The sequence below is a fragment of the Urocampus carinirostris genome, chromosome 6, assembly GCF_059441175.1.
Source record: "Urocampus carinirostris isolate Australia breed hairy pipefish chromosome 6, RoL_Ucar_1.0, whole genome shotgun sequence".
NCBI classification, from domain to species: domain Eukaryota; kingdom Metazoa; phylum Chordata; class Actinopteri; order Syngnathiformes; family Syngnathidae; genus Urocampus; species Urocampus carinirostris.
Genome location: NC_142354.1, coordinates 18,397,654 through 18,418,299, shown reverse-complemented (window position 1 = coordinate 18,418,299; position 20,646 = coordinate 18,397,654). Strand labels below are relative to the sequence as shown.

The 20,646-nt window shown below is 38.4% G+C and overlaps 1 protein-coding gene across 2 annotated transcripts; it reads right to left on the bottom strand.

Moving 5' to 3' along the window:
• Nucleotides 1–2,858: 2,858 nt before the first annotated feature.
• On the bottom strand, nt 2,859–19,416 carry LOC148363986 (uncharacterized). Of its 2 annotated transcripts, XM_088338125.1 has the most exons (6): nt 19,192–19,416; nt 14,698–14,851; nt 13,057–13,193; nt 8,750–9,007; nt 6,472–6,717; nt 2,859–3,562 (listed from the first exon to the last, which is right to left on the bottom strand). In XM_088338125.1, the coding sequence occupies exons 1-5, from the start codon at nt 19,259–19,261 to the stop codon at nt 6,485–6,487; spliced, it is 852 nt and encodes a 283-aa protein (XP_088194251.1). In that variant the 5' UTR covers nt 19,262–19,416; the 3' UTR covers nt 2,859–3,562; nt 6,472–6,484. The 2 variants fall into 2 exon arrangements, with proteins under 2 accessions (XP_088194251.1, XP_088194250.1); XM_088338124.1 differs by having other exon boundaries at nt 2,859–6,717; nt 19,192–19,414.
• Between the last annotated feature and the right edge of the window lie 1,230 nt (nt 19,417–20,646).

Here is a 20,646-nt window from a genome sequence, read left to right as displayed (position 1 = left end):
CACAGGGCACACAGAGACAGACAACTCACTCGCTTATTCACACCTAGGGAAAATTTGGACCGGCCAATTAACCTGAACATTCATGTTTTTGAAATGTGGGAGGAAACCGGAGTGCCCGGAGGAAACCTACGCAAGCACAGGGAGAACATGCAAACTCCACACAGGAAGGTTCGATCTCATGACCTCAGAACTGTGCCGCACACTCGCTAACCACTGTGTCACCGTGCTGCCATGCAGCACCCAAAAGGAGTATATTTCATAAATTAATAAGAGCACTGCAAATTAAAATTTGCAGGAGGCGGAGAAAATTTGGAATATCGAGCAAGATCCTCAGCAACTTCTACAGATCATTGTGGAGAGCATCCTGACCAGCTGCATCCCTTTTTGGTACAGCAGCATCACAGCCATGGAGCGCAAACGCCAGCAGTGAGTGGTTAAGATCACCAGGACTCCACTGCCCTCTGCAGAGAGTTCACAGGGGCAGCTTCCATCATTAAAGACCCCACCTACACAACACGGACGGTTCACACTTCTGCCCTCAGAACGGAGGTACAGGGCCGTGAAATGCTAAATGCTAAAGAATTCTTCTTGCCTCTCTTAAACAGCTGCTGAGCTAACTTCAGACACGTTCATCACACTACTGACACTTTAAACTGGACCATACTTGGACTATTCTTGCACTACAATCACTTCCAACTGTGTTATATATTATTTTTGTCTTATTGCCTTAACTCAAGATGAGTTAATCTTGTATTTTTGGTTCTTTACTGTGCAGATGACAATAAACACTTTGAATTTGAGAATCCCATTTCTTTTAAGCAATCTTGCACAGTTCTGTGACATGAATAGACTCCAACTTCCTCCCATATCCTCTTCATTTGTCTTATTGTACATTTACTGTTTTCAAGACACATGGCCTTTGATTTTTTTTTTGTCGACGCCGACATTTTTTCTTTGGCCTACTAGTAGGCTTGACTAACAACCGTCTCATGCCATTTGTACTTGGTCCAAATCTTCGATACAGCTGACTGTGTACAGCCCACATCTTTGGCAACCATACAAGTAGTTACCTTCTTTAAGAAGTTTGACTATCATGTCTTTGGTGCCAAAATACATCTCTCTTGTTGGAGCCATGATTCTTGCTAATCCACTTAGTCAAGGAGCCCTCCAAGGTGTGATAACTGCACTATTTTTAACTGCTGACTAACGAGCAGAGTAAGCCAGGTGCCCAATTAAGGAAAGGAAATTGACTGGGTGTGTCCTTATTTTCTACTCAAAATGCACCAATTCGATATTAATTCCTCAGAATTGAGCGATTTCATATTTATTTTCCTGCACTTGCTCAACAAATGTAACATTTACTCACCACAGCAATGTTTTTTCTCAATTTCTTTTAGAATAGAATACAATAGAATAGAATATGCCTTTGTTGTCATTGTTACAACATGGGATATGCTGTGACAACGAAATTGGACGACTCCAGTTCCACATTTACAGTGAAGATAAGGAAACAAAGACACAAAGGACAGTAGCGTTTCTGAATGCTAATATGTTGCACTTTGGAATGATTTTACGATGGTTTCATGTTTGTGATCAGAGTTTTTTCTGCAGAATAAAATGTCTGAAAGAGTGTGCTCACAAGACTGGTGATTCCGCACTTTTTGCTAGGGGTTGTAGATCCTCTATATACCATTATCTCTCATATCCTGAATCTACGTATTTCTACGTGTAGCTGGTACGGGGCTGCCGACTACTCATAGATCGCTAACATTTTGCATCCACCCTTAAAAGGTTAGTAGCATATATATGATAGCATTAATAAAACTGTATATAATTGTTGAGACCCTTTTCTACTGTATTTTGAGACGTTTGCATAAGAAGGAAGAAATGATACGACTCAACAGTTATTTTTTTCTTAATATTCCCATTATAATTTTGTCTTAAATATACTAATGTGAAAAAGTGTCAAGAGAGTGAAAGGGATGGAACCAAAATGAGTGAGCTTGTTCCCCAAAATCCCCTTTTTATCTGTGTATATATTTTTGTTGGACTATGTGTCGGTCCACTTAAGAAAGGGGTCTGCATTTGTATAGCGCTTTTCAAGTCAATAGACCTCCCAAAGCGCCTTACAATGTGCTTCACATTTACCCATTCTCACACACACACACACTCACACACCTATAGCGGCCGTGCAGCCATGCAAGGCGCCAACCTGCTTATTGGGGGCATTAGGGTTTCAGTGTCTTACCCAAGGACACTTCAACATGTAACACGGAGGAGCCGAGATTCAGGTGGTTTTCTTTAGATGTGAAAAATGCAACAGAAAACGTTGATTCAGCGTTTTTGCCCAAAAGACATTCCACTTTCCCAGGCCAATACGATATTTAATGTCAACACCAAAGACACCAAAGGCTGCCAGGTAGGTTACCCTACATGTGCGATAAATGCCAAGAAGGTGACTTGACCCCTCCAGTTTTGCTGAAGTAGCAGCCCATCTGGACAAAGAATGTTATTCATTATACATATGTGCATGTCAAATGTTGAGATTTTATTGTGACTTTCCTGTGGCACTTTTAACCCACCTGACTTCCATTTCATGATTGTAGTCTCCGTTTGGACTCGGTCTTACTGTTTTCCATTCTTGTGCTAATTAACCAGCCAAAAAAAGGTTTTGCATCTCACCACGTGTGATGCTCTAATGGCGCACAATCATTCTTTCCTTTCAGTTTGCGTTTCGATTATATTGTGAAGTTGTGCATTTTCACTTATTGAAACCTTGCATCTGGGTGAACACAGACGAAGAAACAATTATGAACGACAATTGAATGCCGACAAGAAACGCCAAATAATGGAGACGATTTGCTGGTTGAAAATATTTAGTTACTCCAAAATACATGCATGAATAAAAGTCATATGTCTAACATTGAGCTGGCATGTGGTCACATTTGAGAGGAGAACCAAAAAACGACACCATCAGATGTAACAGCCGACAACTACTAAAATTTAATTTTAAAAACGTAACATAGCTTTGCAATGCTTTGTGTCCAATTCTAACTAAGGCTTCGCTCGGTTTGGTAAAAAGGCCGCTTGAGCACAAGTAGTTTCAAGTAAAAAGTGTAAATGAATGAGGTTAGTTGGTGCACAGCAGACGAAAGGTGGACTTAGTCCTCTTGATTAGTACAAAAGCAAAGTTTAGAAAACAGCCTATGAAAAAGGACAATATTTGGATGAGCCAAAAACGAGTTGCCACCCTTGTTTTAATACGACACGGGTGAGACATTTAAACCAAACCCTGATAGGGAAACTGAAAATGTGAAATTCTGTCGTCTCGATGTCATTTTTGACCGTGTAGTTAAAAAGGCACAGCAGTTGCTAGCATTAGTGTGCATCAAGAGGAAAAACAAAAAACTTTGGTTGTTTTGCTACCGATGCATCACACGCACGGGAGATTTGCATCCAGTTGAACCAACATCCCAAGGTTGCACAAAAAGAAAGCTTAGTCCACAACAAACCACCTTGCTAAGTGAAATTTCCCTTTTGGCTTGAGAACTCTTTGCTGCCTCTGTCGAAAACAAAAACAAAAACACAAAAAATATCACCTATTTTTAAACAATCACTGACCATTACTTTTCCATATGTTGCTTTTGGGTTTTCAAAGTGTGAAGCACGTCACTTTACCAGCATCTGGGAAAAAAAAGTCACTTTTAACCAGGGTTTGACAACCCAAAATGTTGCGCAATATTGGACAGGGAAAAAAAAAAAAAAAACATGTATTGGGCGTCAAAAAAAAAAAGCTTTATAAATGCCTTCTGAGGAAAGTAACAAAATTGTAAATGTATATACCTATATATATGGAAACATTAAGAATATTTGTGCCTCATTTGTCGTCCTACGGAAACTACTATTCTCCATTATTAACCTATTTGAAAAAGCAACAGAGGGCCACTAGGAAGCGCCAAAGAGCCCCGTGCAGCTCTAGAGCCGCTTGGTTGCCAACCGTTGCTTTAAACCAAAAATAATACAAAACAAAAATGATGACTTAAGAAGACAAGACCAGAATTATCAAAACTTGGTTTCAGTGTAATGTTTGGACATTATATATATATATATATATATATATATATTCAGTGAAATGAATTTGCATAGTTTCGTTTTAAGTTCACTTCTACCCGAAGAAAATTTTGACAGCCTAGGTAATAAGATGAACAGCACTTTCTTGTGTTTTTATGTCCAAACACACACAATTCATGATCAAAGTTTTACCCGCACGTAGAAAGACGGAGCTAAATATTGAAGTTTTACAGCCGTTCAGCCTTGATAGATAGGAACCTGAACTTGAGAGTAAGCGTTTGTCATTTTCACATATAAAAATGTTTCATATACAATGCCAAATTGTTACGGCAACTACTGTCACCCAAAATTGATGAACTGGTTCAGCGAGTAATCTGTAGGTCGGAAAATAACTTAGTCCGGTTGGGGTGTGAAACGTCATCCTGAAATTCCCTTTTAGTTTTGTGCAAAAAAAGCTTGGACTTGTCTTTTGGTCCTAGATAAGACCATTTTGAATGCATCTTTCATAGTTTTCTCGCTGTCCCACACTTTGAAAACCCCAAAAGGCTTTGTCATTTGGATACTGACCACATGTTATGCGAGAATTACCGAGTTTACGGGCGACAGAGCCCCCTCGCTACTTCGCGCTTCGGTTATCGCTGGTTCACTCCTTCACTGATTTTTAATTGAATTGTCTTGTCATTGATACCAATGAATGTATTGTGTATTGTTTCTAATAAACGGCGTAGACTGATTAGAAAGGCTGCTCTGTGGTGGGTGGGTGGGTGTAACGGTGGCTGCGCGACTGTGATAGGCTGGTTTATACCGTCAAGTCGGACCGCAAGGGTCAGCATGCGCAGTCAACGTGTCTTCCGAATCAAAACAAACTGGAAAGGAAAGCGTCTGCTAGCTTTAGCGGCTCATTACATTGAAAAGAAATTAATCAATTAAATTGGCTTTTCTTTGCACTCTTGGTCCAATCACGCATTCTGGTCAACTGTGGACTGTTATCGGGTCCGGAAATCGAAAGCAATAGCCTGACTGCAGGTCTGGCCTACTGCTCAACTAGGCTAATCACCCCAATGCTAGCGCGCAACTAGCCAGCCATTTGGTGCCGTACCCACACAAGCAACCATGACGATATAGCGAAGGTCCAAGCGTGGGGGCAGAGTATAAGAGCCTGGAGCGTGCTCGAAGTAAATGTGGGCTCTTTGCTCATACCTGAAGCTGCTCAGGCTTTTGACAAAGGTCATCCAATTTGATTATAATTTTGTATAATGACAGTAAATCAATTGATTCAACTGCTATTATGTGTTGTGTTTTATTATTTGTTGACCTGTTAGTTTTCAAACATTAGTGGTGGTTCATGTCCCTATTAACTGCGAAAACCGAGGGATCTCTGTAAAAGGCGCACCTAAAATTCACAGATTGAACAGAAATTTGAAAGCGTGCCTTATAACCGCAGGCATCCGACATACTGCAAAATACTATTTGTGCAATGAATTATCAATCGGAAAACGTCGCTCACCAAGATTGCAAAATGTTGAATGCAACTGGAATCAAACTTGGGTCGCAGAGGTGAAAGCGCCAAAACCGAACCACAAAACCACTAGTTATACAAAAGACCTACGAAAAGGCATTCGATTTCATCTTATCATCATTTTGTTTTTATTCACGGGAATTAAGACGAATGATTCATTCCCCCATATCCTTTTCTGGCACTAAAAGTAGAAACATTGTGTAAATGAGAACAATAAAATACATTTTCATAGGTCATCTGTGTCACTGGTGGTCTAGTGGTTAAGTTCTGGCACCCTCACTACTGCGACCCAGGTTTGATTCCCGTTGCATACAATGTTTTGCAATTTTGGTCTGCGATATTTTTTGATTGATCATTCTAAATACACCGACTGTGGTTTTAAATGAATGCGCCTTATGGTCCAGTGCTCAATACATATGAAAAATATACGGCAAAAAGCTATTTTTGGGGGGGTGAGCGTAGTAATCCGATTTACCTCAGTGTGGAAGATACCCGACACTGATAACAAACTATATCACTGGTTCCACATTATCATAGCACTGGCAGCCAATAAAAGTAGCTAAGAACTATCAGGCCAGATGGCAATGATGACGTTTCCTAGCGACAACACTACGACAGCACGTCCGATTAGAACACTGAAATATTCAAGACATGGCCGAGGTTGCCCGAAATACTTCAAGCTGCATTAGATTTGTGGCAGGTTCAAGGGAAGAAAAAAAAAAGAATCTGGACTTGCTCCCTGAGAACTGCAAGGCAAACATCTCTTCCCAAAAAGGCATGCACGGGTCTCCGTGTGCATCTATATGCTTGGAAATGGCCTGTGTGGCTGTAGCACGGTAACACAGAAAAATGTCAAAATTCTTCCGAGATAATGCAGCAACCTCGACAATATCGTTATCCCATCTTGGGTGGGGGGGAGACAAAATCCGGGTTGTACGCTGGCTGGGCCAGGTAATCCATTTGTGGTGCAGGGGCGCTGGCCTGCGGCTGCATGGGGGGCTGCACAGGAGGTCCAATGTGGGGTTGCATGGGTGGTCCCACAGGTGGCTGCAGGGGGTAAGAGGGCTGGCCAGGGGTGAAGGCAGCCTGGCTGTAAGGCATTGGGTTGGGAGGGAAGGCCGGGCCAGCTGCATGAGAAAACACAAATACATTGATTAGTGACAAGTGAAAACAAAACAAAAAAAAAATCGGACTTTAAAAGGAACACCCCCATAAAACAAGTTGGCCAGAAAGAACAACGTGTGCCCATATAATCTGTTGCGCCATATATACGGAAAAAATTGGAAATGCGTAACCATATTTGTGCAATTATTGATCAGACAATAAATTTTATCGCTGACCACAATTGCACAACAACGGTGTTACCGAAACCAATGGAAATGAAAAGAGAAGAATCGCAACCACCAACCTGCTAGGGACATGGATGATTGTTCACAATTGCAAAACACAGGATGCGTCGGGAATCGAACCCAGATCGGGGAGATTACAAAATCATATTCACAGTGGATGCAGAAAACGCATGTAAAGAAATTAGGTCTCACGGTACGAGATCCATCCATCCATCAATTATCTGCACTGTTTATCCTCAGTAGGGTCGCGGGGGTGCTGGAGCCCATCCCCGCTTTCTTTGGGGAGTGGGCAGGGGACACCCTGAACTGGCTGTCAGCCAGTCGCAGGACACACAGGAACTGACAATTCACTCGCTCATTCACACCTAGGGACAATTAACCTAAAATGCATGTTTTTGGAATGCGGGAGGAAACCGGAGTGCCCGGAGGAAACCCAAGCAAGCACGGGGAGAACATGCAAACTCCACACGCGCTAACCAGTGTCGCCGTGCTGCCCTATAGAGCATAATATTTTATGAAATGTTTAATTTCTAGTACAAAACAGGTTACTTATACAAGCCAAAACATACTTATCTAAACCTTAAACATAGAAAATATAGCACTGAATCAACTTCCGAACAAATTCAACTTATGAACGATCGTCGAGAACCTCGTTCATAAGTAGGGCAGTGTCTTTTTTGTTGCTTTTCAGATTTGCAAGGTGTTTTAAAGTTTTGACAACTTTATTTAAATATTTTTTTAACTCCAGGAGGAAGGTTTCAGGTTTAAAGTTTTAAAATTCTGATAAAAGTCAACACATCAGTTTCGTCTAGTACCGGTCTCAAAGTGTTTAGGGAACTGAACCTTTTTAAAACCCACGTAGGACCTTGTTTATTTTGTCAGCATTTGCCTGCATCACTTAACATTGATGACAGCAAACAACCCTGGAATTTATTGGAATCACATTGCCTCGGACACAAACACAGCTTATGTGCAGATTGCACGACTCTGGCCTGCAAATCAAGCTTCATCATCGAGGCAACTCAATCAAGCCACATCCTCTTTTCAACCCACATCCTCCTTTAAGTGTTGGCTTGTGATTTTTACCCCAAGTTGGTGTTCGACTAGTAAAAATAAAAAAATAAAAAATTCTTACCTTGGTGGCAGAAAACATTGTTATTTTAAAGTGTCCTTCATTTTTTAAATATATTCTTGTTTCTTTGATCAAATTACAACAATTATAATAAGATAAAATGATATAGCATATGGGGGGGAATTTTCTTCTCATTTTATAAAATATATCTCACCAAGATGAGAAAAAATACATTAATCTAATTTAATCTACCATCTGCAAAGCAAAACTATTATCTTATAAAAGTTCTTATTTTGCAGAAAAATAAAAGTAAAATATATATTTAAATGAGACAAATTACAAATAAAGAAAACAACTATGCCAAAGGGTTTTCTGCAGTGTAGCTAGATGTCAGTTTTTGGACAGCATTAATCGAAACGCTGTAATCCACCAGACTCAACTATCGCGCCATTGTTTTTCTGTATGACGAGTCAACAAATGCACACATTTTTGACAGTTTCAATAATTGTAAAGTAACATTTGTTAACACTGCATTGAAATGCGGTTAAAGTATGCGATCGCTTCAGCTCTATCCTACCAATTCATGAAAACACTAGATACACTTTTTAACACCAAAATTGGCACAAAGGTGGAACCATTATTTTATCCACTTGTTGTCAACATCCTCACATTCCACACTAAATTGACACTTGACAATATTTAGAAGTTTTGTGGTGAGCGTGATAATGCCCCACTCACTAGCTTCCTGATATGTTGGTGGTGGTCCTGGCGTGTAAGGCTGTCCTGGCTGGGGCATAGTGGGCATGGGCTGCGGTGGGTAACCCTGAGGTGGCATGGGCTGGCTTCCATATCCCGTCTGCATTGGAACAGGCTGGTAGGCTTGGTAAGGGCCTCCATGGTAGGGCTGGGGTTGCCCAGGTGAAGTTGTTGGCTGCTGCGGATAATGCTGAGGGGTGTTGGTCACGACAGTGGTGTGTGTAGAGGTTGCGATTACCGCTGTGAAGAAACCACAGAAGAAAATGTACTTAACGGTAGGGTTGTGCTAATTAGTCAACGTTGTCGGCAAAAACTGCCAATAGTGTCTGTCTTGAGTAATAACATACAGAAATGACCCAGTCAAAATTAAGTCGTTTTACCAAAACTTCGTAAGTTCGGAAGCATTTTAGCCTGGATACAGCGGATAAAAAAGACAACTTGGAAAATTTGCTAATCAGACCTTGCGTGTCATGGCAGTACCTCATGATGCACGAACCTTTAAAAAGAAAAGCACATCGAAAAGTTGAAAGAAATAGGCTCTGACTTGCCTGGATAAGTTTACGGTAACATTCAAGCCCGACAACCTTATTTAAAATTAAATGCATGCAGTTCGAAGAAGAACATCATTTGTTAAAACATTACAAACAAAAACAGTCAGTTGTTAAAACAATTTGATTTCAAACTGTTGAGAATCATTGACGAAGGTGTGCGGCATTTTAAAACTTAATGCTGCAATCATGACTAAGACAGGAGAGGGTGAGAGTATCACATGATTCGACACGCTCAAACAAACACTTGTTTCATCTTTATAGGGGGGTTGTTCTGTTCTGAACAGGGCAGATAAAAGCAGGATAAAGCAGATAGGTGCAATGGAAAATAAAGAGTAAGGGCTCTTTGAACTCAGTTGGGTGATGTCAAGTCAAGTCATGTTTATTTGTGATGCCCTTAATACCAAAGAGATTCAAAGGGCTGGACAGACCACAGATTATTGCAAACTACAGACTCATCACACCATCCCCTGATCTAAAACCTACATGAAGGCAAGGGAAAAACTCAAACCATGTTGTTTGCACATACTTAAGAGAAAATACTTAACACCTTACAAACCACACACCCCCCCAATTTAGAGCTTTTGTCACAATTGACCGTTGAATAAGTCCGAAAAAACGCATATATTATTTGTTTAATTTACCTGTTCTCCTGCCGCTAATGAGCCAATAACTTTTTACTTCTCTGATGAGGGGCCGGAATCAGTTTGTAACAGGAAAAGTGTGACAATTGCAAAAGGTGCCTAAATGTAGAATGTATCGTTTTCCAGGAAGTAATAACCAAAGAGGTCTCTCTGGATTCTTCACATTTTGGGAAGGTTTAGTATTTTTTTAGGTTTACCAAAAAGGGGGAAAGAAAGCGAAAGTGTGGAACAGAATGTCACGTGATATGTGTGTGTATAAAATAGTTACGAATTAATGGTTTCTCATGTAAATAGCTCATAAGGGACATTTTATTGCAAAAAAAAACTTTACAATCAAATACAAGTACATATATATGACAAAAAAAATGAAAAATGCTCTCTGGTAGTTTGGGGACCACTGGTTTACAGGGATAAAAATGTTTTGTTGATTTTAACTTATTAAATTGCCTGTCCCTAAAAGAAAAATAGCATTTATTTCTGGATTCATGTCTCCACTGACTAAGCTGTATTGGTGTTGGATAGGGCCTTTTTTGTACAAATCTGCAGTACGTTCAATAAAATATGTATTTTTCACTGTACCCATTTTTCTTGTGTTTATTATCATTTATATTATTAATTCAACTTCATGCTAGATTTAAGAAAACATTAATGATGCGATGATTTGACTAAACGCTTCAATAGTTGGCGACTGGTGAAATGTGATTTGCATTTATATAGCGCTTTTCAAGTCAATGACTTCCCAAAGCGCTTTACAATGTGCTCCACATTTCCCAATAGCGGCCTTGCAGCCATGTAAGGCGCTAACCTGCTTATTGGGGGTATTAGGGGTTCAGTGTCTTACCCAAGGACACTTCGACATGTAACACGGAGGAGCCGGGATTTGAACTGGGATCCCTTGATCCCAAGACGAGCGCTCTACCTCCTGAGCTACTGCCGCCCACTGGTTGACTATGAAAGTATACAGAAAAGGCCTGATAAAAAGGAAAATTTTGTTAGTTGACCCCCCTCTCTCACCCACAAAGACAATTTGCCCCACCATCCAATCTTGAGGCCATCATGAAGACTTCCCATAAATGACGTGGGAGGGCCTTGAGTTCCTCCTTTGTGGTTGCCGTGGAGACTATGAGTCATACACAAAAATCCGTGGACAAGCGAGCACACACGCAGTAGGTGGAGCTCTAAAAATTCCTGCTGCAATTTAGCCGACCACTGGTTTGCTCGGCAACAAACTATGTGCAGCTGACAGGAAGTGAGAGTGCGCAACATAACTGAGATACAAACGCACACACAATTTTGTGTTTCAATCGGAGTTAAGACATTCTATTGATAGACCTTATCTTCCACCTAAAAACCCCAAATTGGCCAGAAATTTGAAAGTGTGCATTGTAATCTAGTCACCTCATATACTGCAAAATGGTGGATAAGATTGGAAATGCAGCAGTATTGACACAATTGCATTACGTTAGGTTTTACGGGATTTGTGCAATAATTGATCAATCGGGATAAAATAAAAGTCTCTGGCCAAAATTGCTAATCATTTTATGCAATTCACCACCGCGTCCATGATTTGATTCCCACTTTATACCATTTTTTTCCCATTTTAATGGGCAACAGTGTTTGACTGATCAATCGTTGCACTACTGTATAGTGGAAGTGTATAAAAGGCCCAGGTTAAACACAGATAAATAAGTGAGCTCTTACTGAAGTTCAATCCATGAAAAAAAAAAAAAATAATAAAATATAATATAATATAATATAATATAATATAATATAATATAATATAATATAATATAATATAATATAATATAATATAATATAATATAAATATATATATATATATATATATATATATATATATATATGATGAAAGACTATTTTTGGGGGTGCGCATTACAGTGTGGAAAAATTGGTGCTAATGCAAATTTTAACCTTTTACCCAAAACTAAACTCTAATACCAAGTTAACACTAAAAAGGTGACACCTTAAGGACATCAAAACGTCCTAAGGACTATTGGTCCCCACAATGGTGAAAATCCTAAAAATGGGTCCAAGAAGGTAAAGAATACAAGTACACATCCACTTTTGAACTCGATTTTTCCCCACTCTAAATTACATGTTTGTGGTACTTTCTATGTTGTCGTCATCAAATTTCTGCCCAAGTTTATGATGCCGATCCGGAGAGGGGGGGAAAGCGGAAATTCCCTTTTAGGAAACAGCGAAAGAGTCATTTGGATGGTTGGCAAAGAAAACACACGACTTCCATGATTGTACTTCTATAAAAACTAGACGGACCAAGTCATTGGGGGACCGGGGGGATATGATTACTCAACAGTATAACAGGATGAAATACTAGCCTTCACATTTGATTTCTTACGAACAAATTAGAAACTAGCTGAGTGAACTAGACTCGTTTTTTTAAGAGAAGCTTAATTTATTTGGCTTTGTGCTGTCCGCTACCACTTTTTAACATGGCACGCTTGCTGGTCTTTGCTACGTGCGCTTCTCCAAACTTTCTCGTCTTAGCTATAAGAATGGAGAGAAAACTTTTTTTGTCTCTTCACCTCGTCTCTCTCCACTTGTTTCTTCATTCGTGTTAAATACTTTTTTTTAATGGGGTCACGTAATGGTCCTCTCTACCTCCTGTCAACACCTCATACTCAATGCTTTTACTGTGCTATAAGAAGGCCAATTGTAATCAATACACCCCAAGAGAGCGCCAATGCTCCCCTTGTGCAGTGGAGGTGCAATTGCACTTGCTTCTGGGTACGTTGAAAAAAAACATCTTTTAAACGTGCTGCTTTGATGGAGCCACGCACTTCGCTATTTGAGAACCATTGCATTAGATTTTTTGGTGCGTCATTGCCTTTCATAACCCGTGTACTAAAAAGGCACACATTCAATATAGATCCAGCTTCTTCATTTTGCACTAAAAATGCACGAGATCGATGCATCTGAATTTGAAATTGACGAAATTTTCTTTTGGGGGCATGCCCCCAGGAGGTCCGCCCACTTAGGTCTCATAAAATTCAATGGGAAACTCTGGATATGGTGTTTTAAGTCATTTGTAGGGAGGGACTGAGAACAGATGTAGACTTACGTCGCGGTTTTCGGCACATCTTGTAAAGGCAACAGCAGGGACACACGCAGCAGCTGATGAGCACCACCACCGCAAATATGACAGCACCAACCACGGAACCCAACACCGGTGAGGATTGAAAGACGTGATCATATGTACTACAACAAAATAGATAAACAAAGATTGTCCAACACATTAAAAAACATTTTCAATGGAAAAAGTTAGGCAATTTTGGACTTTCCATCAAAATCACCTGTTTAACAAAGTGAAGACTAAGAATCTCTCAAAATGTGCTGTTTGAACTATAAATTATTTTTCCTTCGCCAATCTCACAATGTCACCATAGAATAATTTAATTCATTGCAAAAATGGAAAGGTTACCGACACACGTAAGGAGGAACGCATAGTTACAAACAATTGGGTGACTCAAAATTTTGTTGATCAATAAATCAAATCAATGTTACTTATTTTTCATTTTAAAAATGTCAACTTTCTAAATTGTTAAATCAGCAGTATGAATTTTAATGGACATTGCAATATTTGTCTGTTACAAGAAACACTATTGTAGTGCAACCCAAAACGAGTGTCACAAAGCACAAGGAAGATAATAAACTAGAGACTCAACAAGACCAAACTGCACCATTTTCCTTCTCATTTTCTGGTCCGGTCTTTTCGATCGATAGATAGTTACTATATTCATCCCCATAGGGAAATTCACACTTCCAGCAGTATCCTTGTGTTAAATAAAAGATATAGAATACAAAAATACCCAATTTAACGTGTTAATCTGGCAAGCTTTTTGTTTTCTTTGGGGTTTCCCTAAGCAGCAAGATAAAGGATAATCATGCCAGCTACTACTAGGTGACTCCCGTGTTATGTAGAATAAATCAAAATTTCTTGACCTACAAGTATTTTTAAAACGGTACATTTATATGAGAGTTCATGTATATTTGCTGATTCTTCAAATCAATTTTTTTTTAATTGAGTTTTTGGACCAAATAGGAGATGCTACATAATATACAATGTCTCTTTAAGAGTTAAATTTTATTATTAACCAGTATTTTGACCACCTAAGCGTAGTGTTTTTTTTAACCAGATATGACTGTTAACCATCTTTAAAAATGATTTGAAATCAGTTGTTCTTGTCTTAACATTCAATGTAGTTATTAATTTAAAAAAATGTAATTAAATGATATTGCATGCCATGGCATTTATTGATTGATTGAAATCGATCAAAACCATTTATCATGCAGATTGACTGATAAAATAAAGATATGCAATTTTGGTTGCACAGTTTATATCTGGAATCCATTATTTCAATTCCCGTAGTTGGTTATTGGGGAAAGCTTGAGATGTCGAATTTCCCTGCAATGAAAACATGATCAAATGGAGGACATATCCTTGGGGATGATTTTACCACTTACAGAGTAGCAAATACCATAGATTTCCCTGATACTATTTTTTTTTGATTAAAAGATTGCACATGCAAACTCTTTCAACACAGGAAGACCCCTAGTTCGTTTTACATATCTGCAAGCAAGACGCAAAAAAAAAACCTGTAAAAGGAAACTGCTACAGGTCGTTGTGTCATAAGAAATGCAGTAACCCTATGTCATCTGGTTGAATTCACAGTAAAGGGAAAGAGTATTAACAACGCATTACCAATCTTCTTGTCTGTCCTCAGGGAGACGAAAAAAAGAATTGGTGCAGCAGTGTTTGGAATAGCAGTCACCACAGCAGAATCCCCTGACACACCTCTCGAAGGAGTAATGACGTCCATTTAGGTCAGTGTAGGCCAAACAGTCTTTATCGTCCGCTGAAACACATCACAAGCAGAAACAAAGTGGATAATAATTTACCATGTCACATTGCTGTCCAAACCCGTTCTGACAGAAAAGTATGAATGTAAAATATATGAGCGTGTGGCAGAAACTATAGCACCAATTACTGAGAGATTTCATTCTAAACCTGTGAACGTAAACATGTTAAAAGGCTGACACCAATAATTAGCATAAGTATGAATACAAAAGGCAAATGTCAAGTGCTTTCATCCTTATTTACATAATGCGTCAAAAAACTACCTTTTGCAAACAAAAACACGCGAGAACTATGAAAACATACAAAAACACAACTGAGCTGAGAGGCCTTTTTGCTCAGTGGTTTTAATTAGGGACGATCTGGTACAGATACCAGGTATTGGTGCCGATACCAGCCTAATTGCGTTGGAAAAAGATATAATGGGCTACATTGCAGAGGCAATTTAAAAATATGTAGTATTAAGATAAAGGAACTATAAAGTTCTTTTGAAAAATACAATCTGAATGAGAACAAACTGGTGGTATTTAAAGGTATTTCAAGTTAAGTCGTGTTCATTTGTATAGCCCTAATCACAAGGAGTCTCAAAGGGCTGTACAGACTACAGGCTATTATTACACCATCCCCTGATCTAAAACCTACCAGAGGGCAAGGAAAAACTAGAAAACCTCAACATAAGGAAAATGGAGAAACCTTGAGAAGGGACCCCATATGAGGTAATTCCCCTTCCAGGATGACCAGGCTGCAACGGATGTTGCAATAACAAATAATATACATATATTGTCAACGTGTAATATATATCATTCATAAGCGAAAGAATAGAAGCGTGTTTTTAGTGTAGATTTAAACAGTTCCACTGAGGTTACAGATCGAACCTCAGTGTGCAGAGCATTTCACAGCACCGGGCCCGAATGGAGAACGCTCTTTAACCTGCGTATCTCTTCTTGGCGCTTGGGATTGATGGATATTGGATTAAATTTTAGTGAATCGAATCAAAAATGGACTGGTTCAGGAAGATTTTCACTGCTGTTCTCAGTGAAAATATTCAATTAAAAAAGACGAAACATTTGTTGGTGGAAGGGAATTTCATGCAAAAATTGTATTTGTCTTAAAAAACATGCGGTCTCGACTACCAAAACGATAACTTACTGATTATATTCCTCGCTAAAAAGCGTGTTTTTGATTGCTTTTCTTTTACCATTAACAGATGCGATTAGTCATTGGACAGTTATTTTACCATAATTAAAGTAGAATGGCTGGAAACAGGTAATATAGCAAGGTATGTGGGCTGCTGGGAGTCTGTTATTTGGACGGACTGCATGTGGTTACGGATTCCTATGGCTTTTTGGTTTTTTTCTACAGGCGATTATTCGGATTGCCGTTTGGCTCTTCTTCCATTATTTTTAAAGAGGAGGCCCTAAACACACATTTTGGTATGGCTTTTTATTGATCGTTTTAATTTTTAACTGAAGTACATTTTACTTTCTATTTCACACTCGTATATTCCGGTTTTGTAGTTGTTTATGTTCCCATGTCAGGGTGTGGTCTCTGCAGCAGTTTCCTGCCCTCCTTATCAGTGCGGATGAGTCCGACTCATGTCTCTTTCCTCACATGGTTAGTCTTTGCCTCGTCATTATTATATTTATTCATGATTTAAATTATTTTTTATCTTATTTTACCCATTGTGGTGTGTGTGTCTGTATTTGGCATTCAGGGTTGTCTTTGTTAGAATTGTCTTTATGGTCTTTGCTAACAATGTAGCGTTAACAACGAGATAAGACATGGAACTCCTGGATAAACATGATTTAAACGGGAAAAGTAAGATGGAAATAATGGCATGATAACTGGGCTAAAATATTTCCTAGGTAGTGCTGTGGAGAAGTTGTTTCCCTCGGGGAAAAAAAAAATGATCAAAAGGGAACAATATGGAAGACTGTTTTGCTACTAGCAAGCAGTGTCAAAAAAGCATGGTATCAACAATAAATGACAAAAAAATATAATTGTTTTTTTTAAATTAGTTATTTAGCTTTACCAACTAAAATTGGTAGATGTTGGTGTTAAAACCTGGTCATAAACTTATATTTTTAATAACTTGCTCGATTACGCTGATCCTTAAAATACTTGTATTAGCCATTAGTGCTAACATGAGGTGCTAACTAAATGTTAAAACTGTGACATACTTTACAGATAAATGAAACAAATTGTAAGAGTTTCTTTTAATTTAATGCGCGCGCCATGACAAATTGGGTCACAACCAATAAGGAAATGTTTTTTTATTTAGTCATTTGGTTAAAACAACAACACCACCAAATAATATTAGCCGATTGTGTGAATATAAAAATATAACAAGGTAGTAATTTGGACACTTGCCTGCATGGCATCCAACACTGTGCAATATAAATTCAGCAGCAACCAAATTCCAATACACCGATAAATGGTAAATAGACTGTGCACACACACGTATATACATATACAAACATACACATACAGTGGCTTGCGAAAGTATTTGGCCCCCTTAAACTTTGACCTTTTGCCACATTTCAGACATCAAACATCAAGATATAAAACTGAAATTTCTTGTCAAGCATCATCAATAAGGGGGACACAATCATGAAGTGGAACACACTATTGGATAATTCAAACTTTTTTAAAGATTTAAAAACTAAAAAGTGGGTGTGCAAAATTATTCAGCCCCATTGAGTTCCTACTTTGTAGCGCCACCTTTTGTTGCGATTACAGCTGCAAGTCACTTAAGGTATGTCTATCAGTTTTGAACATCGAGAAACTGATATTTTTGCCCATTCCTCCTTGCAAAACAGCTCGAGCTCAATGAGGTTGGATGGAAAGCATTTGTGAACAGCAGTTTTCAGTTCTTTCCACAGATTCTCAATTGGATTGAGGTCTGGGCTTTGACTTGGCCATTCTAACACCTTGATATGTTTTTTGGTGAACCGTTCCATTGTAGGTTTTGCTGATCAGTGTTCTCCTTGTATGAGCTGAAGGCTTAGGGGGACGGCCCGATCTTGGTAGATTTGCAGTGGTCTGATAGTCCTTCCATTTCAATATTATTGCTTGCACAGTGCTCACTGGGATGTTTACAGCTTGGGAAATCTTTTAGTATTCAAATCCAGCTTTAAAGCTCTCCACAACAGTATCTCTGACCTGCCTGGTGTTTCTCGTTCTTCATGATGCTCTCTGCGCTTTAAACAGACCTCTGAGACTATCAAAGTGCAGGTGCATTTATACAGAGACTTGATGACACAAAAGTGAATTCCATTTATCATTGATAGTCATTTAAATCAACATTGAATCTTTCAGATATCCTCATTGAACTTCTGGACAGAGTTTGCTGCACTGAAAGGGGCTGAATAATTTTGCACACCCACTTTTTCGTTTTTTATTTGTTAAAAAGGTTTAAAATATCCAATAAAGTGTGTTCTACTTTATGATTGTGTCCCACTTATTGTTGATTCTTAACAAGAAATTACAGTTTTAGATCTTGATGTTTGCAGTCTGAAATGTGGCAAAGGGTCATAAAGTTTAAGGGGGCCAAATAGTTTTGCAAGCCACTCTATATACATATGCACACATACATACACGCACACACACACTAACATATATATACATATATATATATATTATATATACACAAGCAAAGTGTATTTTTTTCACAGTGCATCGGATATTTTACGCAGCACTTTTGAGTTGCAATTCGTCTGAAAAGTGCCACTCACATAAAATTGGATTTGATGTGCTATAGACCAAAGATGAAAAAAAGACACGAGCATAAAAATACTGAATGGAAGAAATGCAAAATAATAGCATACTCGAAAGAATAAAATAATACAGCGGGACATTTGAACCCTTAATGCGAAAAATAAAGACACACCCATGGTAGTTTGTAAGTAATGAGTTAATTAACCACTTTTCGAAATTTACTGCACGTAAGACAAAACATAGTTTCATCGTTAACAAAAGATTACTGGGTATTAAACTAAACTAAGGCGGTAGTTTGACATGTACACAATGTACCAGGGTGAATAATATTATGCCCGGGGTGTGAATTGAGATTTATCAGTTTCATTTTCAAGAAAAACAAAACTCCCGAAAAGGAGCCAACAGTCAGCTCCCCCACCCAGATAACAAATATCGAAGGCATTAAAAAGAAAACAAAAGCCATTTTAATTTCGTGAAAATGATTTTCTTAGATAGATCGAGCGTTGTACTAGCGCCAGCATTTTTTAATGTGCAAGACAGCAAGCAAATAGATTGAATTGTGAGATAAACAAAAGCAGTAACCGAGGTTATTGTTTAGTATTTATATTTTTTTTCTAAACTCACCCGACGAAAAGGCAGCAAGAGTTGCGAGTATGATGGCCAAGAAGACGACCCCGGGCAGGCCTGACGCCATGGTTGCTCAAAGCAAACGCCACCAGGAGGAGTTTATACGCGACACGGAGCGAAACGCCTTCACTCAACAGGAGTCCTAAAACAGTCCTTCTTCTTCGGCTAACGGGGGGGGGGGGGTTTAGGGGTTTTAAGGGTTATTTAGCTTGTTCATAAATCATTATCCATTATCCGTTATCGGTCAGTTCATAATACGCTACAAAGCCTAGGAGCCGGGACACTTACTCTCAGCCAAAAGGCCAAGCTAAGGTCTTAGACCACTTAACCGCAGATTAGCGCCACTTACTGGTGTGGGGTGTGAAATCCGAATTCACTCGAAAAACAAACTGCAGTGATATGCTTTATTGACGGGAATTTCAGCTTTTTTCAGAGAACCGGGTTTTTCATCTCGGTTTGCTAAAAAGAGAGGGTCTCTTCCGACTCCCAAATGGCTCTTCAGATTGTTTATTGTTAGTTAAATGCAATTGCAGACCGTGCAGTGCTCACCTACGCCTTCACTGCAGTTTGAATTCGTGACGTGTTGTTCTCGAACGAAGTGACGAGTAGTTGGGAAAAAGAAAAAAATGAAAAAAGTTTTTGGGGGGTATTTGAACAATGATAATGTAATGTTATGCATAATTTAGAAAAAAAAATCCATTATTCCATTAAATTATAGTTGCATTTGTTTTCACTTTACCACAAGATGTCGCTGTGTTGTGTAACTCATTTAAACTTTTTTTATACAACGCATCTTTAATGTCAACTTCAGGCAACTTGAAATATCTGAAAAACTCACAACAAAATGTTGATTGAAAATATTGACTATTCAGTGCATCAACTAATAACTAGTTTTGGACTAGTTTTGAAACGAGCACAATTACAGCAAAATAGTATGTTAGGTCCCTGTTTCAAGCACTTCATTTGCCATTTAGTTTTGAAGTACTACTGTAGTTTTATTTTTCCTTTTAGTATTTCTAAAGTAAGACTTTTATTGAAGTTCTGTAGTTTTTTGTAGTGTTACTGTAGTTTTTATTTTTGTTGTATATTTGAAGTATTTTTGTAGTATTTCTATAGTAGTATTTTTTAGTATTCCTGTAACACTTTTGTTGTATTTTGAAAGTAGATTTTTTTGTTGTATGTCTGTAGTATTTTCGTAGCATTTTTTTTATCATTGCAGGAGTTTATGATTATAGTATTTTTATACTATTACTATAGTATGGTTATTCTTTTAGTATTTTTTGTCATGTCTCTGTTGTATTTTGTAGTATTTCCATATAAAAATGTTTGTTGTATATCTGTAGTATTTTTGTCGTACAGTGACTGTAGTTTTATTTTTGTAGTTTTTTTTAATTTTTTTGTCGTATTTTTTGTTTTGTTTGTTGTATCCTACAAAAATTCTCCATCTATCAG

Coding starts and splice junctions, on each gene's coding strand:
- LOC148363986 (XM_088338125.1), bottom strand. CDS start 19,261: ATGGCGTCAGGCCTGCCCGGGGTCGTCTTCTTGGCCATCATACTCGCA. Junction 14,852..19,191: donor TCTTGCTGCCTTTTCGTCGG/GTGAGTTTAGAA, acceptor GATGTGTTTCAG/CGGACGATAAAGACTGTTTG. Junction 6,718..8,749: donor ACCAACATATCAGGAAGCTA/GTGAGTGGGGCA, acceptor TTTCTCATGCAG/CTGGCCCGGCCTTCCCTCCC.